A 26,151-nucleotide genomic window follows, 5' to 3' on the forward strand; every position below is an offset into this window, starting at 1 on the left:
GGTAAGTCGTATGATTTGGTTCCTTTGGTAATAAGTTCAATGTTCAAATATGATTATTCGAGCTCAGATACGAACTTAAGCTCGTACCAGTTCTACGACATTTGCGGAATCTTCAATGACTAATAACATTTAATATATGTTTATTGAAAGATATCTCTAAACTAGTATATAAATCTGACAAAGTCGTTTGAAAGTTTTATCTTTGTCTTAATTAATTTCAATGCATTGTCATAACTTATAGTATTCTCTGATTTTGAAAAATAATTAATAAAGCTAATCGGGAATCAAACATAACGCGGTTAAATCTTTTTGACGATTTTTTACATGCTGTACTCTATTCCCTTTAAATGAGATATTAAATTATGATTAATAATAAGATATAATATTGCGTACGAAGAGTACATATTTTACGAATAGATAATACTAACTATTGTTGTAATAAAATTTTAATCATTTATATTTTAATAACAATCTTTACTCTCGCCAGCGTATATGTATTATAGATGGAATCCTCACTACTTCTTTATTATCAAATACTTTTACATCGTCTGCCGCTCGATAACGTAAATCACAATTATTCGTGAATCAAATATAATGTTTTTCCTTCCATATATGTACTTTTAACCGAGATATAGAAAGTGGCGACAGCTAGCGTAGTTTTTGCGAAATAACTAACGACACCTATTGGTTCGCGCATTTGAATTTATTCCTGTGTGTTAGAATAATATATATATGTCGGAGATGAAAGGACACCGGGGCCTTCCCTTTGGAATTCTTCGGAAAATTCCCAATATTTTAGTCTCTATAATTTAACTCGATTATAATTGTCCGGGATTTGTGATAGTGAGTTTGGGCTCGAGGCGACAACCAGTCGCCGAACGTAGCCGCGGTCAAGGGATGAACGTTTTTATCTAACAAAGGTATGGAGTAATAGAATAGCTCTCTTTAAAAAGAAATAGTTGTAGCGTCATTCGACAGTAAACATTCCAACGGTTTCTGTCCCGTGGCTCGCCACACGCAGATCCTATTCTTCGGGTAAGATAATTACCAGATGTCGATGCATCTCCACAGTACATGTTCATCTAGCCTGGAGACCCGTTATAAATCTTAAGCGAATACGAGTATCTTACTTCTAAAATTAGAATATTCTTAAATTCTTTAAATCGAAGCATCTATATCCGTATAAACACATGATAAAATAGACTGAAATAAGAAAGCGTGGCAAAGTCAACTCACCAGAAACGATGAAACGATGATTTCTATGATGAAAGGAACGTTGTTTAATTGATCTTTTGTTCCTCGAGATTCTTTTCCTTCCTGCAAATACGCCAGGATTTCTAAAAATCGATACGCGAACCGTACGCTACAGCAAGATATTTCAGGTAACAAAAGCAATTCAGACTATTCCCCGTGGCAAATGAGGCGCCTCCTGATTAACACACATTGACTCAATTACACGGGTTAGCCGAGGGAACACGAAATTGCCTGCTATTAACGGAGGCACGAGGGTGGATAGAGACACGAGATATATCGAGCGGATTACACGATGATACTTTGAAAACCGACGAATGCAATCGGATGCACGCGGAAAAAATTTCTCGAATTAGCACCTTTTCGCACTCGCGTAACACGTATGCTATCGTACACACATACAACGATTGCGAACGAATGTAACATTTATAACCGTACATAACACTTTTTGAATATCCGATTGTATCTCATAATTTTATTGAATGAAACGGAAACAAACAGAACAGTTGCAACACAAACGTTATAAAATTGAAATACTTTTAGAAAACTACGGTATTTTACGATTATATTATAAATCAAACGGGGGCCGCCACACATTGCGTTGTATTAATTACACGTCCGACACGATACTGTTTCAAGATTTTCAAATATGAAAGGTGCTACGTGATTGGTCGAAAGGTGAGGAATGCGCAGTTCAACATAATTTTGAATCTGTAATAATATAAAACTAAATAAATGCAAAATAAATGGGGAATATTAGAAAATTGTAATGCATTTACTAATTTTCTATTTATGAAAAATAGTTAAATGTTTACTATAGAAATAAACCATATTTTATATACTCATCTACATTTGATTGATAACATATATTAATATGTAATTGGTTATTGTTTCCTAAAGCAATAATTGGCGCCAATTACAAATACAATAAAATAATAAAATTTAAATTCATATGCAGATTGCAAATAAATTTAGTTTCAAACTATTTCTTGTTGACAATACAGATTAAAATCACGATATTAAAAATACAATAAGTAAAACGTATTAATGGAAACAAATAACAAATTTTCAATTGTAGTATTAGTTCTTGTCGCGCGGGAAATGTAAATATCTGCCGCGAGTACTGATAACTAATTTACTTTTATGCTTTGTTATCTCAATTAATTTTCTTGATATTTTATTGCACCTCATTATATCGTTAATTTATTGTTTAATGTAATATCGAGAAAAAAGTGTTAAAAACCAGCAAACTCGAGGAGTGCTTTCATTGCGATTTAAAGTGACGGTAATTCACTAGTCATTTTGAGTTTGAAAATTTTCAACGATTCGAAAGTTTCCAACATTTTTATTCGTTACACTGTTCACGGAAGTTTCTCGAATAAATCAATGAAAATCCACAATTTACGCGCGCACTCGCGCACGTTTCAGAAAATTTAGAACACGAGGTGCCACCACGAGTTTTCAAGACTCGACATGGATAAATTCCCAGCGGTAATTCATTTAACAATGATAATTATGAGATGACTTCGATCAAATGTAAGTATTAATCATACTTACAATAGCTTAACAAAATATTTGTGCATTTACTGTAGAAAATTTTTATGTACGTATTGTATGGGTTATATAAAACATTTTGAAATTTTATTTACATTGCAATGAGACACAACTATCATGATTATACTGCTAAAATTTGAAATCATTCTGAAATGTATATAGAATTTATATTTTCCTATCAGATTCCTTATTTATAGTTTCTGGTAGTTTCTAAAATCAAATAATTATAAAAAGTATTGTCCAATAACAAACATCACATAAATCTCATAGAATCATTTGCATCATATTATATATTCACTTGAAGCATGTTAATTTAAGAAAAGAGATATAAATACTTTTATTTTATATCACATAATAGTGCTACCCCACGCAAGATCCAGAATTCGGGTGGTCTGCTTGTTTGCAACCAAAGTGGTGTAACCAATAGCACGTAGGTTCTTTGTGGTTTTTTATACACTGGACACTGTGAATATTAAACGATAATTAATAAATTTAAAGGTTTTGATACAAATATATCTACCTGATATAATTTTGGATCTTTATCGGGAATATTATATAAAGCAAAGATGTGAATGACAGGCATTAATACATATAGAACTTTATTTGCTGATTCACACAGTCTATTATTCCTTCTATCCCAACCAGCCCCTTCAAGAAATAATCCATATATGTAAACTCCCTCCTAGTACATAAAATAGTTGTTATTCGTTAATGTATATATGATTTCACAAGATGATTAACATACTTGAGGTGCAACTTTAATTTCTTCTGCTGTATACCGCAAAACTTCATTATGTAAAGTTACATTATCCAATGCCCATCCTTTGTGAGCTCTTGTTACTTCTTGCCTCATTGCAGTTAGAAATCCTATGTAATTAAAGTTCAATTATTTGCAATTAAATTTCATTTGTAAATTATTATGTACCTTGAGGATTGAAAAATCCAGTCATCCAAAATTTGGCAGGTCTGTCAGTGTGTAACCAAGTAGAAAATTGTTTATTTCTGTCCAGTAGTTCAGTATACCAAAAACCAAGAGAGGTAGATTCCCATGATTTTGCTCTCCATGCTTTTGGTACTCTAGCATCATATATATTATCAAGAGCGTCTCTCAATTCCTAAACATTATTTGCATGAGATGAATTTATAATGTTTAATATGGAATTAATAAAAAAAATTACCTCACTCATTATAATAACACCTTCTATAGCAAGTAAAAGATCTTTTAAAATAACGTCCACTAATGTAATAACTACTTGTATTCTATCAATTTCTTGTTTCAGGAAAATAGTCATTGGTGCAGTGGCACCCAATATTCGCAATCTATAAAGTAATATCTCTCAATCAGTTGATGGAAACAATCATTTAGAAATATTATTGAGGTATACCTCTGTTTTACTTCGAATGGATCATAACTTGGTGGCAATTTCTTTAACATTTCCTTTGCTTGTCTAGATACAATTACTTCCCTAGATTCACCACCACCTACACCTGCTTCCTTTGGTTGTACAGATATTATAGTATCTAAAACGGCTTGTGTAGTATTACCTTGATATCTGCAGTATTATAAATTCCTCATAAATTTCTTTCAATACAGTTACAGCTGGAATATTGTGAGAAAATGTTCTTACGTAATGTTTGCATTAAGATGCAAACCATAAACTTGTGGTGGATCTATGGAACTCATTTCATCAATTACTTTTAAGTAGTCTGTAACTTGTTTGTAAACTAAAACAGGGTATCCTTTGTAGAATACAAAGTCCTCTGAAAAAATTGCATCTAAAAACCATAATTTTGCAAATGTGTTCAACAACCTTTTGTCATAATCATCTGTAACACGACCTCCATACTGTACCTCTCCTATCATGTATCTAAAAATTTTTTTCATTTAAAATTGTTTTTAAAAGAAATTTCTCTCTTGTATTACCTTATCGTGTGCCAACTTATTCCTTGTTTTACATCAAAATCACTCAAATGATTGTTAATAAACATGCAAGACGCCAGCCAATCTGATAGATTAAATTCATATGGTATGTTCCAACCAAGAGGTCCAAATTTTCTTCTCTCTTGCACAATAGTATGCAAAAACGATACTGTGTATATAATTGGTATATATTGTGGAGCATCACATTGATCTAACATCTCTTGACTCATTCCACTATATGTGGCAAGCAAACCTGCTCTCACACCTAACATGAAGGATGAAGGAAAATGTAGAAACAAGAAATTAGAGAATTATTCTTCCTTTACCTTGTGGAGGCTCATAAGTGTATTTTATGGACATTTGTAAAAGAGATATTGGAAAGTCTTTATGTGGTTCTGTGGTAATCCATATACGAAAATTTGGATGTGGTTCCTCCATATCCAAAATGAAGTTAACTAATTCTTGCATGTAGTCCAACCCTAAGTGACAATTTTGACACAATGCCCAGTAACCCTATAAATTACTATATTAATGCATCACACATTAATACCTATATTTTCACTTAATCTCTCTTAAATTTTTCATAAAAACTAACTTCAGTGCTTGCACTTTGAATCAATTTTCTTGCATGAACTTCTTGTCCCTGTCCCATTGAGATACTTTTACACATAATCTCCAATTTTTTAGCAAGGTGTTCTATACTGGGTGTAGGATCAGAACCCATACTCAAGAAGCAAATCATGGGAGTATTTGGTCTTGATTCACTGTGCATTACATCCAAAAGAGTAATTACAGGCTCTGCATATCTTTCTCCTAATGAAGTTGATATGTATTTTCTTGATTGTGATAGTGTTCTATCAATACACCATGCCCTAAAAATTCATTAAATACATTACATATGATAGTTTTTAATCTGTATACATGAAACTAAATTGAATGATCATTAGGACAACCTAATTAACAATAAACGTCGAAAAGTATCTAAACTGTTATAACCATCAGGTATCACTTCTTCCTCCGGAGTAGGTTTATCAAACCATTGCTTCCAAACCTTTTCAGAAGCTGGTACTTGAGAAGGAATGTATTGAAATTGTCTTAAGGCAGAAAGTGCAATCAAATTTAACCAGGTAACATCTGTAATCCATTTGCAAGGTTTTGGTGCAACAGTGTTTAAGTCCAAGGCTGCACCACCTTTGATAAAATACTGGAACTCATCGTAAGAAATAACATCACGTTGTAAATCAATCTTTAACGTCATCAATAAGATGAACATGTATTTATGAATTTCGTAAAGACCTCTTGCTTTGTACCTGAAGATTTCATATGTGAGGTATTCAATAATGAAATTGATTCTTCGTTGATTAACTGGACTCTTCTCAGATCTAAATCGATCGAATAATTTTGTATTCAACTTAAATAATTCCTCACAAATTAAAATATATTTGAAAAAATATATATATTCTTTAAATTAAATTAAATTATACTATATACGTATACCTTTCCATAGAAAGGTCGAAACGTTCTAAGAATTGAACGAGCGACGTTTGATACATGCAATTAACCAAAGACATATCGCAAATTAAAAAGTACAAAACACTGCCACGTGTTGCTACTGGTCGAAATTCTTCTCGAGCTAAATCGATTCTTAATTCTGTATCCTTTGCGATGCTTAACTGCTCGTTTATCTCGGCAGCTGTTTGTTTCGTGATATTTAGTACAGACATTAGTTCTACATCTTCTATCAAAGGTCCCTGAAAACGAACAAAATATGATACAGTTATTAACATTTACAAGTAAAGTAAAATAAGATACATACTTCTACGGTCGTCAATTTTTGTAGAAGATTAGCTTCTAATTCTTTGATCTTTCTATTATTTGCAGTTACATTTGCTATCAACTGTGTTTTTTCGTTTTCAAGTTCCTTTCTCTCTGTTAGGATTACTCTTCCTAGTAACTGATCTTCCAATCCTGCGAATTTATATGCAAATTTATTTATAAAATTGATAAATATATGTACATTATATTAGATTATATCTAATTATTTATATTTGAAAATTACCTTTTATAGTGACAGTAAAATCGATTATAGCAGTACGTGCAAATATTTCTGGCGTATACGATGGATTGGGTAACTTCGTAGTAATGTAAAGTCTAAAATCCTTATGAATATCCACTTCTTTATCGCCTAACTTTACCTATAAAAATTATCGATATATATTTATGTCCAAATCATTTCCAAAACAATTTGAATGCAAGTGCTTTACCTTCAAAGAAGTTCCTATCTTTATAAAGTTCTTTTCCAACAAATTGTCCAAAACAGGATCCAATTCTTCTCCTACGTCGATGATTAACAATGGACGACCCAGAGAAACACAATCTTCCAAATAATTTCTAAAATATTTATGTGTGAGTAACGTTGCCTAAAATCAAACATCAAAATGCATTAACATTCTACAATAAGTAAGTTATACAAATCATTTCAAGATTAGGATATTCATGTATTTTAGAAAAAAAATTCACTTTGTCAGTTACTGATAATAGGAACACATTTTTCTTGATCTTTTTGTAGGGGAGGCATACTGCACGAAATTAGGATGAATTTTTGCGAAATAAAATACATACATTCATCGAAATTGAATTTTTCGAACAATCTAATAATTAATTAATCAAACGTGAAAGGGTTAACATAGAAAAAGAAAGTTTCACCTGCAATTGAAATTCTTCTTCTTTCTTCATGATCCATGCTTTACCTTGTAGCTGAGGATCGATTAAGAGGGGATATCTGGTTGCTTGCGTTACTATAATTCCATTCTGAATGGACAAATCGTCCGTTGGAAGACCTTGCAAACTCCACTCTCCAATCTTTAAAATATCGATACTATACTCTAACGACATTCTATAATTAACACATGTTAAGTTAATTTTCCACTTACAGTAGCAGTATCAGTCAAAGTAGCCGTAATATTTATTACGAGGGAAATCGGAATCTTTCGGGCTTGGATAAAATCAAACCATTGCCTCTGCAATAGAGTCCTGAATTCTTGATTGAAGGGCCCGCAATATGATAAGAAACCTATTAGAATCAATACATCGCCGACTAGACGATCTATTTCCGATTTAAAGATAGCAATTTGCTCCGTCCATCTTATTCTTTCGCCAGAAAGTCCCTCGATCATTGCTGTGGCTGTGTCTGTCTTCGCTTGACATATTTCTGCTAAATCGACTATTTTCTGAAGAGATAAATTTTATTTACGAAACACAAATTATGAGAAAGGAAGGAAAAAAACAGAAAAGAGGGGGAAAAATAGAAGAAATATACGTACTAAAAGGGAAGATCAAAAGTAAAGGTAAAACATAGAAGTTCTTGCAGTATATATATTTTAAGTATAAATTACTTGACGTTCTTCCATCACAGCATCGAACTCTTGTTGTACCACTTTCAAATCTTCATCTTTCTCTCTCAAGACACTTTCAGCTTCCATTAAGTTTCGATTCGCTTTCTCGTATTTACTTTCTTGCACAGCCAAATTTGCCTGTGAATTAAAAATTCTTTATAGAGATTTTATTTCTTTCGTCCTAATGATTTGAATTAGAAGTGAGTAAGAAGTAAGTACTTTTAGTGGAAGAACATCTTTATTTATTCCGTAGAATGTAACCATCGAGATGGTCCACTGAATGAGACCAGCAACGTTTCCGCAAGCTTGCTTTGCAGCTTCGTAAGTATACAAATGATAATTTAAGTATGGTCGCATTAAGTCGACGGTTTCGGCGTTGATATTATCCTTTGGGAAATTTTGCAAATTGTATAAAAATCTAGTATCAGCCATCACCTGTAATACGTAAAGTGATAAAGAATTTATATGTATTAAATAATGGAATAATGGAGTAACGATGGAAATACTTTTAAAGCTTCAGACCACGAAGGAGTTAGAAATTGTCGTTCGTAATCAGGTTTAACTGGTTCCAATCTTCTTCCAAACAGTATTAACACACAATCCATAATAAGAGTAATTAAATATGGTGGTTTTCCTAGTTTTCTTACTGTGGCAATGTCAGCAGCTTTTATAGTCTGAAATATATCACAAAATTGTCATTTAAAACCTAAAGTGTCTAATTAATTTAAATTTATATAAAAGGAACCAACTTGCAAGGCAGCCTCTGCTTCCAATAAAGCAGGCTCCGCAGCTTTCAATTTCTGTTCTGCTGCCGCTTTTTCTTTCGCGATCACTTTCAAGATAGTTTCTGCTTCGTCCTTAGAAACCTGCACTTGTGCTTTCACCGCTTCCGCTTCGCTCTTCTTTTCATTCACAGTAACTAAAATCTACAAAATAATAATTTCAGTATTAAATTTTATTACTGTTTTATAATTAATATAAAAATATACGAACAGCTTCGACTTGCACATTCTTCTCAGCGATTTCTTGTTGATTTTGCTCCAAAACTTTACGCAATTCATCGACTTGGCCTGCAGCATCGATTAACTTACTTAAACCACTGCTCATACGATACGAGAGGATGTTAATATTATCCAAACGTTGTTTGTAAAGTACTTTATATCCGCTTAGGTATGTTAAAAATGATTTTGGTGTTACGTATACTTCTCTTCGGAATCTGTTCAGGAAAAGGATCATGTATATCTATATGAAAATGAATTAAGATTAATTTACGTAACATTACCTATCGAAATATTGCGTGCAAACGTCATTCACATCATGGTGTATGTCTCCCATAACTTCTACCAACTGTTGTTTTATCTCTGCACTACACATTACTTTATATTTTTTTAAGAAATGATCACTGACTTCGTACAAAGCATCTTTTGGCCATCTCCAGAACCAGTTCATGGTGCAACCGGATATAAGACCAGGGAATTTCAATGCTCGTGATCTGAACTTCTCACCAACCTGCAATTCATATACGAATACACTTTTTATCAAACACACAAATGGTATTCTTTCTTTAATTAACCCTTTAATAGTGTAGTCCAAAAGTACTAAAATAAATTTCACATTTTAATCGTCATCGTACTTAATACAATTATCTATTTCTTCTAAGAAGTTGAAAGTTTTGTATCTGATACCAGAAAAGATAGGAAATCCTGACAGTAACGGAACAATTATCTTTTAACTCATTCATTCTGAATTCTTTGTCATTTTGTTATATTGTTAGAGAATTAATAAGTTTTACGGTTTCATTATATTTTACATGAATTTACAGATTAAATCACTCACTGGTGAAAAACACAAGGTCACATGTAACTGATCTCTCGCACGTGACAGGAAATAATCGTAAAGATTATCCGGAGTGGGTGGTCGCCTTGGATCATCCTTCTTCATCATAGGCGTCACCGTCGTCAAAATCTCATCAAGTTCATCTGCTGGAAACAGATTTGCAACTTCACCAACGCTCAAGATATTATTAATATACTCCAGAAAAGCTTCCTCCTTTATGTCATTATCGGTAAATATGAACGTTTGTCCTTTGCTTCCTACACCAGCTGCGCTATACACTTTTCGTAAATCCTCCAATAAGCTTGTAACGCTATAACTCCTAGACAGAAACAATAATAGACAAGGATAAGATAGTAAAAATACCACGATTCATCATGGTATAGTCATGAGCAGTATGAACATACTTGCTGGTGTATTAGAATATCTGATTTCTCTCGTACAATAATTTACCAATTAATAAAATTAGTAATTAAATTAGTAGTCTGTAAATTATACTTATAATTATACTTATAGACTGTAAATTTGTTTGATTAATTCAGTTGTACAAGAGGATCCTAGTCTGAAAATCATTTAGAAATTCTTTTGCTGCGATTACATACCTGGTTAATGTAATTTGATAGAAACTAAAACCAGCAATAAAAGAGGCCAACCGAGTTAGGCTCTGTTTGCCTGATCCTCCAACACCTACTAGCATCGCGTTACTTCGAGGAACACCTAGGATTCTCGATATTCGAATCAGATGCACCAAAGCATCGTGAAAGAATACTAGATCCAGGTGCATCCCCCGAATATATTCGTTGAATTGATCCATGTTTTGTCGAACTTTCGCAATCACATCCTCATAACTATAAAGAGGTTTTCATTTCGTTAACATTCGAATCCTTGTTTAGTGTCATTGGAGTAAGCTGAACTGGTGAATTAAGTTTTTTAAGTAAAATTGAACCTTGGAATCTCTTCGTAAATCTTCGGCGCCTCGAAAACGAAGTCTTCCGGTTCATCTCCAGTAGGTTCCGGCGGTTCGCGTAGAAAGTTCACAAAATATGTTTCGACTGGTATATAGAAATTAAAATCAGAACCCAACATTTTCTCTGCAGTTTTTCTTAATGTACTTTTGAACCACTGGGTGTCCTCGTTATTCGTAAATCTAATAGCAATAAAGAATATAATTATATCTGTAGTTTATTGAAAAGACTTTTCGGTTTACTCGTATGATAACCAACCGGTCTGCAATCACACGAGTACATTCGTGTTCCCAAAGCTTTAATAGGCTGCTTCTAGAATCACATTCAGCTCTTTCTATTCTGAGAATGCCTTCCCATATTCGTGACAAGTCTCTTAAATTAAAAATATAGTGAAACTTCGCTGGCGTTGGTAACATTTTACTTTTAGTTTGCTGCCATAGAACTCTCGTCAAAGGTATTAATTTTGGCAGAAAGCTTACAATATTCTCGTTGAATCTAGTACTACAGAAGTATCCTTGTCCAATACTTCCTAAACATTTTTTCAAAACATTTATTAACCTGGTAATTTCCTAACCAAAGCTTCGATAATTACAGAATCAATAATTAATAAAGGGAAATTAATTAATCCCAGTTTAGTCAATCTACGTATTTGTAAATTATAAACGTGGTATCGTTTATTTTTAATAGGAATGATACGATGCGTTGAAACAAAAATTACAAATAAAGAAATTATTTATAAATCTCTTGTCTTTGAATGCGTCGTATCATTTCCATCAAAAATAAACTGTCATGTAATTTAAATTTTTTGATGTAATCTACGCGATGTAACCTTGCCATTATCGTTATTACATTTATATTGCATATTATAATTGAATATTACCGAGTTATTACAAGAAAAGAAAACAGTGATTTGCATGGAACGTAGAAATTCATTAATAGCTGTTTTAATGCTTAATTAGAGCATCTGTTTATATATTATTTTGCTAATTATATGCTCTTACTGAAAATCGTGTCCATAGATTTGTTGGATGGTAATGTACAGTTAAAAATATTGAATTGTCTCTTGAGCCGTGGTGGAATATCGTTTCTGCCGCCGCCAGGGTGGATCATAGCTGCTAACAACTGAATATCCTGTATAATGCAGAAATCGCCTGGCTTATCCAGGGAATAAAATCCTTTATACTCCATCAGTTGACGAACTATCTCGTTTGTAATTTGATCACCCCATTCATTTATCTCAGGCATATTTATATCGTCGATGAAAATGGTCATTTTTCGACCACCTGGCGGTCCGTAAGTGGTACCCACCCTTTTCTCGACGTAGCTCTCAAACACTCGCTACGAATCGTATTCCGTTACTTCGTGACTTATCGCCTATACTAATTTTCCGAATTTCGAGTTAATTACCTGAACCATATTAGGGGTTGATGCGGAAGAAAAACTAAAAGATTTGAATAGGTGTTCTTCTGGATCGTAATGGGACATGAAGCTTTTGATCATGACTGTCTTTGCCGTTCCTTGCTCTCCTATGATTAGTAGAGTCGTTTAATAGTTAATGATTAATAAATTACTAATCTCTTAAAAAGCAAGCTTGCGACAGTGATACGATTGATACCTATTAGCAGCACTGCTTTTCCTTGTTTTGCAATGATATCGATCAAAAATAAGGTTCTTGCATTGTCTATGTTAGGGACTAAAATAGTGTAATATTTTAAAACTTCGTCCGAAGGATAGATAAATTCTGGGACCTTTTCGGACCAATGAATCCACTGGCCATCGTCTGACACCAGATATTCAAAGATAGTTTCATCTTCCTACGATAACCATTATTTCACGGTATAATTATGCTTGTTTCCATATCAATTAATCCCATGTGCATAGTACTACCTTGCATTTTGGCCAATTACATTTCGATTGATGATTAAGTAGGAACTCCTGCAATGCGTTACGTTCGTCTAATTCCAATACCGCTCCCAGACTCCACATTAGCGAGAATAGGAATATCTTTTCGATGTGATACTCTGGTAGTGTTTCTGAATCACGTACATTTCAATTAAATCCCTTCACGTAACAAACTACACTTGCAAAGGTGTGTAAAAGTTTTCGGTCCGATAGATTTTTCAATTACATGTAATTGTCGAATTTTACAGAACCAGTTTATTAGTTGACAAACCTATCTTACTAACTTCATCTTCAGATTTCTTAACTTATGAATTATAAATTAGTTGAAGAAGGTTCTGATAGAAAAAGATTCAATGTAATGCAGGCAATAAAATTAAAAAAAAAAAAAAAAAATATAGTAATATACATAATACATACGTAGTAAATAGTTAAATATATTATTCCTATGTTTTTTAATAGATATTTAATTTGAATTTATAACCTACCGAACCCATAAAAAAAGTGTCATTTTTAATTATTAATTGGTTATTACTTTTTAACTTTTGATTAAATTCAAATATTGTTTTTACTCTGATATGAGCGATATAGTATATGGATAAAAAATACGTACTAGCCGTATCTTTATTTGTACCAAGCAAGCCATCCAATAGATCGATACATTGCCTTATATAAAGAGCTTCCAAAAGATGCATTGTTGTCGGAAGCTTCGTTTGAACGAAGGTATGAGCATCGTTGTAAATTTTATTAAAGAAATTATTCAACACTTCTACTTGCGCAGACGGTTGTGTCTTGAACCACCCCTGAGTATTAACAAAAAGATGTTGAATACTGTTAGATCTTAAAACGCAGCCGAAAGTATGTATCAACAACAAAGCTGTTGAAAGCTTAGATACATGAAATAGTAAGAAATATGTAGTTTTGAAATTACTTGTAGAATGGGGGTCCATTTTAGAACAGAAGCGCTTATGAACACCATTCCCATGCGGGATATCGTGGCTGGCGATGCATTATCGACATTATCTGGCTCAAAGACCAATTTAGTGTTCGACGCCATAATTATACGATCGCCATTCGCTAAAGTCAATGTCTTATTATCGTCCAGCACCGAATTTAAGTTCTCAATCCATACAGCATCCACAGGGCCATCCAAGACCATCCATAAATTTTCTGTTTTCTTCGTCTGTGTCGATCTTCTCCATATAGTAGAGAAAATTCCATCTGTCCAATCATTTGTCGCTACATCCAGTCTACCAAACATCTGAGACGCGGTTATGGCCTAAGGAAATTGTTTCGTTAGCAAATTTAGTTCGCTTGCTGCAAATTACTTACTAAGCACGCCAATGCATTATTCGCAGAATATTCTCGATATTTTATTTTATAAGATTTTTTTCAACTGCTTAATATACCTATATCATGTAATTCATCGATTTAGAATTAGTGGTAGAATTTATCAAAAATACGTGCAATGGTAATCCGCTGTTGCACGGGTGGTTTATTCAGTATCTTATTTAGACATTAACGAAAAAATTGATTGATCGATTAGTAATTAAAGTTATGGTCGGTGTAAAGGAAGACGCTAACTTTGGGATTCATTCTGACTTCTTTATGGGGCATGCCCATTTCTGTTAGAGCTTTCATAAGAGCCCACATGCACATGGTTTTCCCGGATCCTGTTGGTCCGAGCACCATCAAACCGTGACGAACCAAAGACGTTTCGTATAACTAGAGATATAAGGAGTATTATTATCTCGAATAACTCGATGTTCAATTGCGAAGTTTACTTGAATTGTTTTTAAATTCCACTCTGCATGATTCATTATGCCAAGAGCGGCAGTTGCATTTGCAATTGCTTTCTGCAGATCCTTGTATGTTTGAACTCTGAGTTTGATTCCTGGGAACATATCTTCGATGAGAGACATAAACAAGGGTTCGTCTTCGTCCACCAACTTTGATAGATTCATGTCTCTGCAATATCAGATAGAACTTTGTTATTGTATGATAAAGGCCAGGGCTTTGATGTCCATTGGAACATTTTCCAGTATCAGTAACTGATGGATTTGTTTTACCTTAAAACTCTCATTAAGGTAGTCTCTTCAGAATCTGTGGGATTTGCTCGTTTCTGCGCACCAAGAGTTCGCAAACAGGATAAAATGTTTCTCAGACCGAAATCATAATGCACTTGTTTGCTTAACTGTTCTTCGCATAGTTTGTACAAAGTAAAAAATTTTCGTGCTAGTAGAAGGTTCTCCTTAAAGCCACAGGCTGCCAATTTTACACGCATAATAATCTAAACGAACGAATAATTATCAATGCAATAATTTATATCGAACATTTATATTATAGCTGTATTATTTTTACGTGATAATACTTGTCTATCGGGAACCATCATAGCGACGCTTCTAAATTGTATCTTTAAATTTTCTGGCAACTCCTGGCGACCAGCGTAGCCAGGATTCATAGTAATGAAGATCCCAAACTCGTAGTTTAATTTGTATACTTCACCGTCACTGTATGATACATATATTTCCTTAGTAATTTAAATTATAAAATTACTTAAAACAGAAACTATCCTGTACGTATGTATCCTTGAAACTCTATAATCTGATTGACATTACTGAATACCTAAAAAGGAAACTTGTTTTTCTTTCCCTTCTTGTTGTGAGTACGATCGCTATTTGCTGAGCAGCGACGGATAGAACCGGCAAATCGATGCGATTAAATTCGTCGAAGCAGCCCCACGCTCCGGCCATGGCTAATCCTTTAAATATTCTGCCCAAACCGCGGAAATCCATTTGATCCGAGCAATTAAATACCACCACGTACTTTCCAAGGGCTTTCCCCATATCCTTTGTGGTTTCTGTTTTGCCAGTCCCAGCTGGTCCCGCTGGTGCACCTCCAAAATTCATACCTGGAGTACCAAGTTTAAAAAATGATTGATAATAATTGAAAATTAGAACAGACTCGACATACTTAGAGAAGAAGTATTCTTCTATAATTTAAGAATGACGATATCCCTTATTAAAAATATTTTATCCTCAAACTCATATTTGTATAATTGCAACTAAGGAAAATAGTTATTAATTAAAGAGACCCGCACTTTAACGATAGTCTTACCTACAGCTTGAGCTAACGTTATGTAGCATCTGTCGGTAAGAGGCGTAATGGCGAGTCGATCAGTGCAACCTAGAAACTCATTCTGATAAACAAAATCTATGTCTGTGATTTTTATAGGAACATCTTCTGTTTCGGTGTCGTAATAATATCTACACTGCTTCAACCACTCGAAGTCGTTCACATTGCGAACTCTCATCTGACACATTTCGTCGAATATGTCTCTGGAAAATTCGTGAAGATATTTATCGGCTCGTTTCTCCAGTACACGAATAGCGGGTTATATTATTCATGATATTTTAATGTTCAATATTTTCGATACAAAAGAATATAATAGAAAAGAAGAGCAATACGTAAAATACTATAAAGTATATTCTCAATTTTCTTCGAAAATTCCGATCATAGTTTTAATTTTCTCGTGTCGATAGACACACCTCTGATGCACGTGAATAGTAATCAAGGCCTCGTATTTTGCTCTCGCGTATTTCGACAAATCCTTAACAGTCACTTCAATAAGACTATTTAACAATTCGAGGAACCATTGATTCGTTCGCTTCATTATGGTTCTGTCTCGTCTTACTGTATTGAGAGCTATTTCAGAGTTGCGAGTCCATAAAACTTGCAAGACTAATAGTCCTACCTGTTAAGATGTAGTATAATTTACCATCGAGAAAAACAGGAAGGGAAATCTCATCTATTTCTTAACCCCTTAACCTACAATTTACGTTCGAGAATTTTGGGCCAAAAACGTAAATAAGCTCGCACAGCCTTCGAGCCATTCGCACGACTTGTGTAGTACGTACCACGAGCAGTGCCCGTAATATTTACGATTGGTCCGATCATCTACTACGGGCTATGCCCGTAATATTTACGTTTGGCCCGATCATCGTACTACGGGCTATGCCTGTAGTTGTAGATTAAGGGGTTAAGGGTTAAATTATCCAAATAATCGAAATTTTACTTGTAAAATAGAATTGTCTATCAATTGTATAACGTCAAACTCTTCGTAGGTGAGAGCTTGCAGCCCTTGGGAGATTACACTGCCAACTGAGAATTGATGAACCGCTAACAAAGTGTTCAACCAGTTCTCTACACCCCCTGAACATATAACATCCTTCTCCATTAGTACCTTCTCGCCTTCGCGCGAATACATAGCTACAATCCTCTCATACTCTTTTTCATGAAACTCTAACTGTAATTGAGGAAATCTAAGTTGTGTCTATGAATCTAATTATAGGAAAAAGAGAAAATAGTCTGACAGCTTCGTTACTCTTGCTGTGTTATCGAAGAAACCATCGAGATATTTCTGTATGGTATGGCAATCTGCTGCTTGACCAAGTATTTCCAACAAGGTGGGATCTGATATGAAGCAAAATCTTGGAAATACGCTTCGTTTTGTTTCCAAGTATCTGTATAAGCATCATATATTATTTTACTTTAATTAATTTGAGTCATGTTAACCCTGCTGCATTCTTTAGACCATGTTTAACCAGATCATATTGTTATATTGTTAGAAAATTTCTTGAATTTGGGAAAAATGTGCAGGCATTTGAATTTTATGCTAAAAAGATTATGCGAGAAAGGTCGATTTTTCAATCGAAACATAAAAGATTTTAGAAACGAAGCTGGGTTAATAATAGAGGTGTTCGAATCAGTTTTATTACCCGCTGAGAGACTTCTGACACGATTCCAGTTGTTCCAATAAATGTGGCAAGAATTGTCCCATTGTTTCGTCTCCTGTGCATGTTTCCACTGCGTTCACGTTTTCACGTGCTCGATACATTATCTTCACCCAAGCTTTATCGATATTCTAGAATATTTAAAATGTAATTTACAATTTTCTAATTTTTGGAATTTAACCTTTAAGAAGTATCACCCAATGTGAATTTTATTTTAATACCATCACCCAGACTTGACTTTATTGATGTCTAAAATAGAGAGGATCGATGTCTAAAATGTATTAGAGTGAAATTTCAAACATAATAGCATGGACATGATTTTCTTCGATAATAGCTTTTAAAGATGAATTGATTATTTACATTAAAACGTTTCGCCTCTGCTGGGAGTTGTTTCGATATATCACCGCCAATGAACACCGCTTCTAAATAAGCCCATAAATTCTGTACAGTCAACCATTTTGCTAAGATTTCGGAGGTGTTGCTGAGCTTATTTTGCCACAATTGTATGTCCTTTTTGAAATACGCATTATATCTAAATTATATCATATAAATGGTAGTAATATTATTGACTCGAGATTAAATATTTTTTCGTCTAATTTAAACAATCGATTAAATACCGATTTGCCAGGAGTGAACTGATGATCATTAAACTGTCTTCCAGTTGAGATATTATCTCGATCGTTTCTGTGCCTTTTAAAAGTAATTCTCCTCTTTGCTTAAACGTGGAGAACTGTAGATCTACGGTAGCCCATTCTGCTATAATTTGATTCAGTTTACTCTCTATATCTTGCTCCTTCACCGCACTTATGCATATATCCTACGAAAAGTTAAAAATTCTATTAATTATTATCGTTATGATTATTACCATCGTCTTATTAAATCATTCTATCATCATTTCGTATAGTATAATAGAATTCTCATCATAAAAAATTTTATTGCTTTAAACATAGCTCTCAGAAATCTTTTATTTATGAAATGACCTAATTACGTAAATAATTCTGTAATATACATATAATACATAATAAATAATAATTAATTAGGAGAGATAGATATTACGTGTTTCGATTGAAATCATACCTCGACTTCATCTTTGTACCTCAACAAAGGTGCCTGCATCACGCTAGCCAAAGTAAAAGTCTCCGACTCGACGTCAAAGTGGTATTTGCACAACTTCGACATTCTTTCCCAGTGTCTTTCTTGCATCGCTTTATTAGCCATCATCTCTAACAATGGGCAAGTCTCGTTGAAGTCGTCGATCTTCTTCTTCAGCTCGATATAAGCTGGCCAGTCTCTCATAGCCTTTGGTAATCGCCGACATCTAACATAAAATTGTAAAGTCAAGTTACGTGCTGTGCTTACATAACAATGAACAAAATATCAGGAAATAGTAGAACTTGTAGCGACCTGTTCTGAAAATCGGCTAATTCAGTCATTATAGATTCGATATCAATGTCTGACCAAGGTATCTCGTAGTAGCCGTCGATTGTTCGTATCACTTGCAAATACAAGGAGTATAACTTCTGCAGTAAATTAATTTCCCTCTTCCTTTGATGAAGAGCAGGGTAGTCTGTTATTTCAATGCCGAATAAACTTTCCCCGCTACTGTAAGTTTCGTACTTCTCCCATAACTCTTCGAGAAGAGCTTGAAAGAATATGAGCCTAGAAAAATCAAATAAGAATAATAAAGCAGTTATGAACCGGAAATGATATTTACGTTTCTACTTATTTAGCGCTAGAACTACCGATATTTGATATAATTGTGTTCTAATTACAATAATCTATTATTCATAAATAATACCGATCACTAGCTTCTTTAGCCGGTATTCCCTCAACCATAGGACCATTCAGCTCAAAATCGAGATCAAAATGAATCACTTGTTGCTTAAATATCGCAACACCATCCGTCAGTTCCTTTTTCAATGGCTCTTGCATTTCGCATATCTTTGTTTGTACCTGTTTCGCCTTATAATATCGAACAATTCATTATTCAAAATATTATCGCGTAATAACATGAACGATATGCGATGAATGATAATTTTTCATAAATTATTACCGTGTTCAACATATTTGTAAAATTGTACCGTAAACTGTCCACAATATCCTGTTCCTCCTTCGAAATAGAGATGTTGAACCTCCCCATTAACGTATACGTTTCCTCGATCAAGATCAATTCTATATCCAACGATATGAAATCGTCTCGTATCTCGCTCAAACATTTCATTGCAATCCTCACGTCTTCCAGGTCCTTTATTTCTCTGACCAGCACCTTATTCTTTTCATTTATATATTCGGTGATTCTTTTTAATTTCTCTTTATAAGTCGCGGATAACTTCTGTCCCAATGACGTCTTCCATGCGCATGCTTCCACTAGCAATGCTAATTTCAGTTTGTCTAAAAATTCAAATTTCCCACAAATACATAAAGACCCGCTATCTATTCGTCGCCAAACAAGAAAAATGACGGAAAAAAAGATTACTACCCATGCTAATTTCTATAGGCCCAACTACGTGTTTCTTTGGCAGATTTTGAATTTCAGCGACTAAATTGTCATACTCCACGAACTTTTCTTTAATCACCTGAGTAATGGGCTCGGAATCGACGAAATTTTGAACAATATTGTCCCTGTTTTCGGACCATATGTAGGAATACTGCAAGTAGATCTACTCGAAAAGTGATTTAAATAACTCAAATTGAGTCACGCGTGTTATCCTTTGCAGCTACATATACACATACAGACATCCCTCGAATAACTTGATCAATCGCTTTCATGATATTAAAATGTGTTATTCGAGACTCAGGATACCTGCAAATTTCAGGTATGCAGAAATTTCCGAGAGTTTTCTCGAAGTTTTAACATGTTATTTAATATCGATGTAGCTCAGATGTTATCCGAGATTTGCTTGTATATTTAAAATTGGATGAAAAGAAAAATAGTAGTACAATGGCAATTTCATCGACGTCTTGCTTCATGGCGAAAATTGCACCTTGCAAGCTCATTACGCTACGAACTATCTCTTTGTGATCTGATATGATCTGATAATAATTCTTCCCAGAATCTACAATGTCTCCTATATGAATAAGTCATTAATGTATATACGATTATAAACATCGAAGAGTTTATAGCAATAAAGAAGTATTAAATTAAAAAAAGAAAGAAACAGCAAATATGCAGTTTTGTTAAATGATGATACTATCAAGATCATCGTTAATGATGTTTTCAATTTACTATTCTCGTTTCTTCCGCGAAAAACAAACCTTGAAAATTTGTTACGATGCTTCCAGACTTTAGACTAGTAGCATAACGCTGTCCCCATGCTGTAATTCGTTTGTGATTCTCCAATAAACTAATTACTAATTTTCCAAAATAATACTGCAACTCTTCTATTGGGGGTACTATCACGATGTTTGGTATTTGCAAAACAAATGTTGTTAAAAGTATCGGTGATTTCTGATTCGATTCGTTATCTTCTATCAGATGGCTGTAGGTATAAAAAAACAGAACACAGGTCATTTTTTAATAACGTTATCTCATCGACAAATTATAGATGCAATCGAATGAACCTCATATTAGTGACTTTTCTCTTTAATAATTCAAGGGAATTCTTGGTGCATTTTACTAAGGCTTCTACGAGCTTATTATGGAAATAAGCAAATAATTCCATGCAATCATTGTGCACCTTGTTTATATGGACTTTACGTGTTCTCTCGATAGGGGCAAAACCTACGATTAGTTGATAGATATGGATCATTATGCTTGCGAATCATACACGATGTTTAGCCCCTTAATATGACGTTTTTTACGTTCTACACAGATTACATGCCTGTAGTACTAAAATTTTACAGTAACATTATGTAGATCGTATTTAATCTCTTAAGAGATGAGATCTTTTTATCAGAAAACTTTCCGTCTTAAAATAATATTTATTTTAACACAATGTTCGCTATCCTGTTCTTCTTCTTAAATCTTTTAGATGAAATGCGCAAATAAAAACACAATAATTACTTGCAATTAAAATCGAACAGCAAGATAATTAAATTGTTACAACATGTGCAGCAGAATACAACGGAAGTATTAAAAGATTAATTATGTAATAAGATAATTAAAATTAATCAAAAATGGACACCTGGCTCGTATTTTCCCTTTGTCAATTTCGTCTGTGAGATATGCCTTTGTATTTTATCCGGATCCATCCAATTATATTTAACATCCTGAACAGTCTCGTCGATTATAAAATCCATAAACTTATTAATAATAGCCGTAACAGCTTTCTCTGCTGCTGATGATTTAATTTCCAAATCAGCCGCTACTGTAAGCCCATAGGCGATATTATCGTCTAATAATTGTGTAGGAGTCTTTGCATGGTCATCGAGTTGTAGTAAAACAGCTTCTGATATGGATTCGAAAACTTCGTCAACCCTTGCTTCTTTCATGTCTTTTATCTCTTTAACAAAAATCTGCACCGACGTAAGCGCGTGCCTTATTTCGTCACATACTTCGCCAATGTTTAAGGACGTCCATGTAATTACCGATAGACAAGGTTGAAAAGCTATCTCGAGATTAACGAGAACGATTTTTATCAAAGTCAAAAACAATATTGGTATTGTTCGTCTGAAACGTAAGAGAAAAATCTGGGATGTAAGATCGTTTCCTATTATATATATATATATTGCTATATCTAGTACAGATTGAATGTTTTTCACTGTTTTTATTTTCTATTCATTATACAGAGTGCTAAGGATTTAAAGACAAACTTTATCGGTATATTTTATCGGTATAATCAAAGAGAAAATGTTATATAAAAATAAGCCATTTAAAGCTTCATTAAAAATTTATAATGGAAATATAACGATTAGATGACCTAATAGTCGGCAGAGTACCTCTCATTCGAGGCAGTGTACCTTAATGTATTATTTTCATCAACCAACTGTTTCACAGTTTCATACGACGAGGAGATTTTATCTTTACAAAATGTTATTATCTGTATAAAATCTGGCACTTCCAAATCAAACCTAGCCATGTGTTCTGATTCGCGTATCACCTCTATGATATACGAATCGAAGTTCAAATGATACTTATTTGTATCTGGATGTCTTATTATCAAGGGCGAAGCCAATGCCAATCGAACCTATCGATTGAAACATTTAGTAATATAATTTTATTCATCTTATCGTATACGACGATTATACTTACAATTTCTGAAGAATCATACCATGATTTATGATATATCATTTCATAGTGTATAAAGACACTGATCAAGGCATTGTAAATTTTAATGCATCTCTGCATGTGATCGTGGCTAATTACCCTTCTACATTCTTTATATATTTCCATCGGGCTTTCGATACGTCTGAAAAGCTGTCGAATCCATAAAATACGACCAGCAATAGGTGGAACGTTTCGTGGTATCGGAGGATCCGATCTGTCTTCGTTGTATCTATCTCGTACATCCTCGATTTCTTTTTGAAACAATCCTGTAAGTTCTAAATACTTTCTGTCGATTCTCAGATGCTTAAACTTCAATTTTTGGAATCTATACAAATCATATATTTGTGATGTAATAACGATTAACACTAACTTAGATTGTAATACAATATGTGAAATTTATCTTCGTATTTTTATTAAAAATTGTAAATTGTTTACCATACTTCATTGTCTTAATGATTAACATAAATCAAATCAAAGATATTGCCGACACTATTGACATGGATATACCATTCGTCCCATAACTATAAGATCAGCCAAAAATTTTCAATTTTGATACGTTATGTTATATAAAATGATACCTTGCCACTACTCTCAGAGCTTCCGTTATGTTTGGCGTTTCCGACACGCTTTTATAAAAGAAGTTCCTTAATTCTATCTCTGTCTCTGCCACGTTTTTCTTGTAGTTATCGTAATCAGAATCAAAATATGGTTTTCTATGATTTAATGGATCATAATCTTTGGACGAAATTTCCTGAAAGAAACTCGAGAATTTGTTTGCGAATACGTCTATTCCCTCTATTGCAGAATTATAAAGAATTAGATACGTTAAAGTTGTTTGTAAAACATCCATGATCTGAAATATATTTAATTTACTTTTTATGATTTTGCTCAAGATGATAGGATTATATTATAGGATTTTAATATAATATGTAGTAGGATTTAAATATCTTATCACTGACTTTTATTATTCTCGCTTTGAAGGTATTAAATTTTCCGAAAACATACATTTCAGATACTTCGAAAGGTTTTTCATCGGCAGATTCTCTCACCTCTTTGCACATTTCGTTGTAATATTCATAGTATTTTTCACACAGTTTAGTACAATCCTATAATAAAAAGATTTTGTAATAAATCGATTTACTTAGAATTTTGTTTAATTAATATTTGCCTTTATCTTGGATATCATGACTGATTTAGCATCGTTCCAAACATTTATTTTGCCATCCTCTGTTAAGTATGCTTTGCACGCTAAAATCATTTGATTCGTCATCTGAAAAATTAATAATCAAATTTCGTTGGAATTTTATAGAATATATGGAAATACACATTTTCATTTTTATTATGTTTCTACGATGGTACTTTTACAAAAACTGCTGTGATCATTCGGCTGCTATTAAAGAATCGAGAAGTAGCGTATATCATTCGTATAACATACATGAGAGGAGGTAAATATTCTCCCATTTTTGTTGGATCAAGCCTATACAAAGGTTGAGTAAATTTTTCTAGTGCATACAAATATTTTACATTATCTTGTGCGAGAATTTGGATCATTTGAACGTGTTTTTCCAACAATTTCCATTTCTGTATATCAACTCTGAATTAATTTCTAAGCTTTAAATAAAAAATTATATCTTATAATTAAACATACTTTTATATGTTTCGATTTTATTTTTTTTAAAAAATCTATATATTTTTGGGTAAATGGAGATTTAATGTGTTCAATAATTGATGAAAAACGAGCTAGCAATCTTCTCCAGTAACTGAGTTCTGCATTTGGCCCCATTGTTTCTGTTTCTCTACGTAATTGTTGACTCTGGACAATGGCCTGTATATTCAAATACATATAATTTTTTAGTGGATTAAAATAAAAGGCTACACTCATAAACTTTACCCGTTCCATACTTTTCATCCATAATTTAAGATTATTTTCTATGGCTTCTATAGCTTCTGGGTTATTAAGACTTTGTTTATTATTTTCTGGCAATTCTAAATACTTATGATAGGCCTCCCAATCGGTGTAAAATTTTATTGTATTTTCTAAATCTATTTTAGTCACTAAACAAAATATAGAAATAGTAGTTTCATTGTACAGATATAGATATGACTTTAAATGATTATGAGTTGTACTCTCTTACTGCTTAGAAATTCACAAAAGTCTCTAAAATCACAAATAAAATTGTTCACAACTTTGTCACCAGTTTCACATTTTGACAATTCACCCCATACTCTATTAGCAATTATTGCTGGTAAATTTAGCCTTAAAATTAAATCTGATATGGCTGCAAGTGCACTTCGAGATACTGGGTCAACTTCTGCATATGCATAATATGCTTCCTGTTCAAGAATTCAGATTAAGAATACATTATAATGTACAAAAATAGTTTTGCACAACCATATTGAAAACATACTTCATGAAGATGCTTTGTTTCAAAATCAATGTCTGATTTCAATCTATAAACTATAACACATTTGCCAGAAAGTTGTTCTGTAGAACCATCAGTAACACAACAACGTATTACTTCAGTTTCACACTCATATTGTGGATTCCATCTTCCTGACTCTATTTTTATATATATATAGATTATATATTCAGATTAAAATTTAGAAAAATATGTATAATAAAAGAATAATTTATGATACCAAATGGAGGTGGTTCCATTGGTTGATAATGTATAAGAATTGCACGCTTTCCATCTTTAAGGAAGAAACTATCAAGAACATTGATATATTCGTCTTTATCAATGATTCCTTCTTCTAAAGTATCTGGATCTACATTTAAAATAAAAGCAGCAACTTCCAAGACCTGTCTATGGGTTGCTTTAAGCAATGCTTGTCTAGCATTTCGATTCTCCTTAAATTTGGCCTATGTATATAATAAAATATAAAAATTTTAATGAAATAGTTTACTAAATAATATTTATATTTTCTAATAAAATTGACAATTTGTAGTAGTTTATATACTTTACATACAAGTCGTTCTTTTAAACTTTCAGTAGGTAATTCTTCTAAACCGACTCTTCTTTTTAATAATTCAGCAATGCGACGATCAATCGCAGGTTTTGTATAATCTCGAGCTGCAAAATATGCAGTTATGTGTGCCATTATCTTAACACATGACAAAAAGTTCCATTACATTTGGTATAAAGTGAACATCAAAGAATACGTAAAAATTTGAATAAAGGGGAAAAAGCAATTTTTATCGGGTGTATAAAAAAATGTCTGGATATACAGAAATTATGCAAAATTGTAAATTTAAAATAAAAAAATCTGAGGACTTACGTAATATTAAAAGATAAGAAAATTTATTTTAGTATATTTTCCTTTTATTTATTTA

The 26,151-nt window shown here is 33.1% G+C and overlaps 1 protein-coding gene and 1 long non-coding RNA gene across 2 annotated transcripts; one reads left to right on the forward strand and one right to left on the reverse strand.

Annotated features, from left to right (window-relative positions):
• The first annotated feature begins 2,668 nt into the window (after positions 1 to 2,668).
• Positions 2,669 to 10,067, forward strand: LOC122575661. The gene is made up of 3 exons (XR_006319497.1): positions 2,669 to 2,787; positions 9,515 to 9,674; positions 9,944 to 10,067. It is a non-coding gene; the product is annotated as an uncharacterized LOC122575661 (long non-coding RNA).
• LOC122575658 (dynein axonemal heavy chain 8) lies at positions 2,803 to 26,058 on the reverse strand. The gene is made up of 66 exons (XM_043744953.1): positions 25,788 to 26,058; positions 25,458 to 25,680; positions 25,226 to 25,377; positions 24,953 to 25,151; positions 24,709 to 24,872; positions 24,466 to 24,642; positions 24,177 to 24,398; positions 23,986 to 24,087; positions 23,777 to 23,923; positions 23,396 to 23,670; positions 22,803 to 23,142; positions 22,511 to 22,737; positions 21,736 to 22,220; positions 21,173 to 21,332; positions 20,867 to 21,090; positions 20,552 to 20,679; positions 20,091 to 20,271; positions 19,665 to 20,002; positions 19,410 to 19,573; positions 19,016 to 19,270; positions 18,689 to 18,929; positions 18,229 to 18,428; positions 17,972 to 18,143; positions 17,597 to 17,742; positions 17,203 to 17,341; positions 16,894 to 17,124; positions 16,367 to 16,572; positions 15,936 to 16,156; positions 15,444 to 15,729; positions 15,190 to 15,328; positions 14,888 to 15,108; positions 14,603 to 14,786; positions 14,403 to 14,543; positions 13,750 to 14,097; positions 13,432 to 13,621; positions 12,807 to 12,952; positions 12,535 to 12,733; positions 12,327 to 12,445; positions 11,921 to 12,257; positions 11,178 to 11,448; positions 10,901 to 11,101; positions 10,557 to 10,802; positions 9,958 to 10,276; positions 9,404 to 9,630; positions 9,115 to 9,337; positions 8,871 to 9,047; positions 8,628 to 8,795; positions 8,341 to 8,556; positions 8,122 to 8,259; positions 7,660 to 7,956; positions 7,433 to 7,588; positions 6,991 to 7,146; positions 6,786 to 6,921; positions 6,543 to 6,694; positions 6,224 to 6,477; positions 5,680 to 6,108; positions 5,322 to 5,598; positions 5,053 to 5,239; positions 4,730 to 4,991; positions 4,434 to 4,673; positions 4,191 to 4,358; positions 3,984 to 4,125; positions 3,731 to 3,920; positions 3,551 to 3,672; positions 3,326 to 3,487; positions 2,803 to 3,268 (listed from the first exon to the last, which is right to left on the reverse strand). Exons 1-66 carry the CDS (start codon positions 25,917 to 25,919, stop codon positions 3,143 to 3,145), a joined length of 13,803 nt encoding a protein of 4,600 aa, XP_043600888.1. The 5' UTR covers positions 25,920 to 26,058; the 3' UTR covers positions 2,803 to 3,142.
• Positions 26,059 to 26,151: the final 93 nt, after the last annotated feature.

Source organism: Bombus pyrosoma, linkage group LG15, assembly GCF_014825855.1.
Source record: "Bombus pyrosoma isolate SC7728 linkage group LG15, ASM1482585v1, whole genome shotgun sequence".
NCBI classification, from domain to species: domain Eukaryota; kingdom Metazoa; phylum Arthropoda; class Insecta; order Hymenoptera; family Apidae; genus Bombus; species Bombus pyrosoma.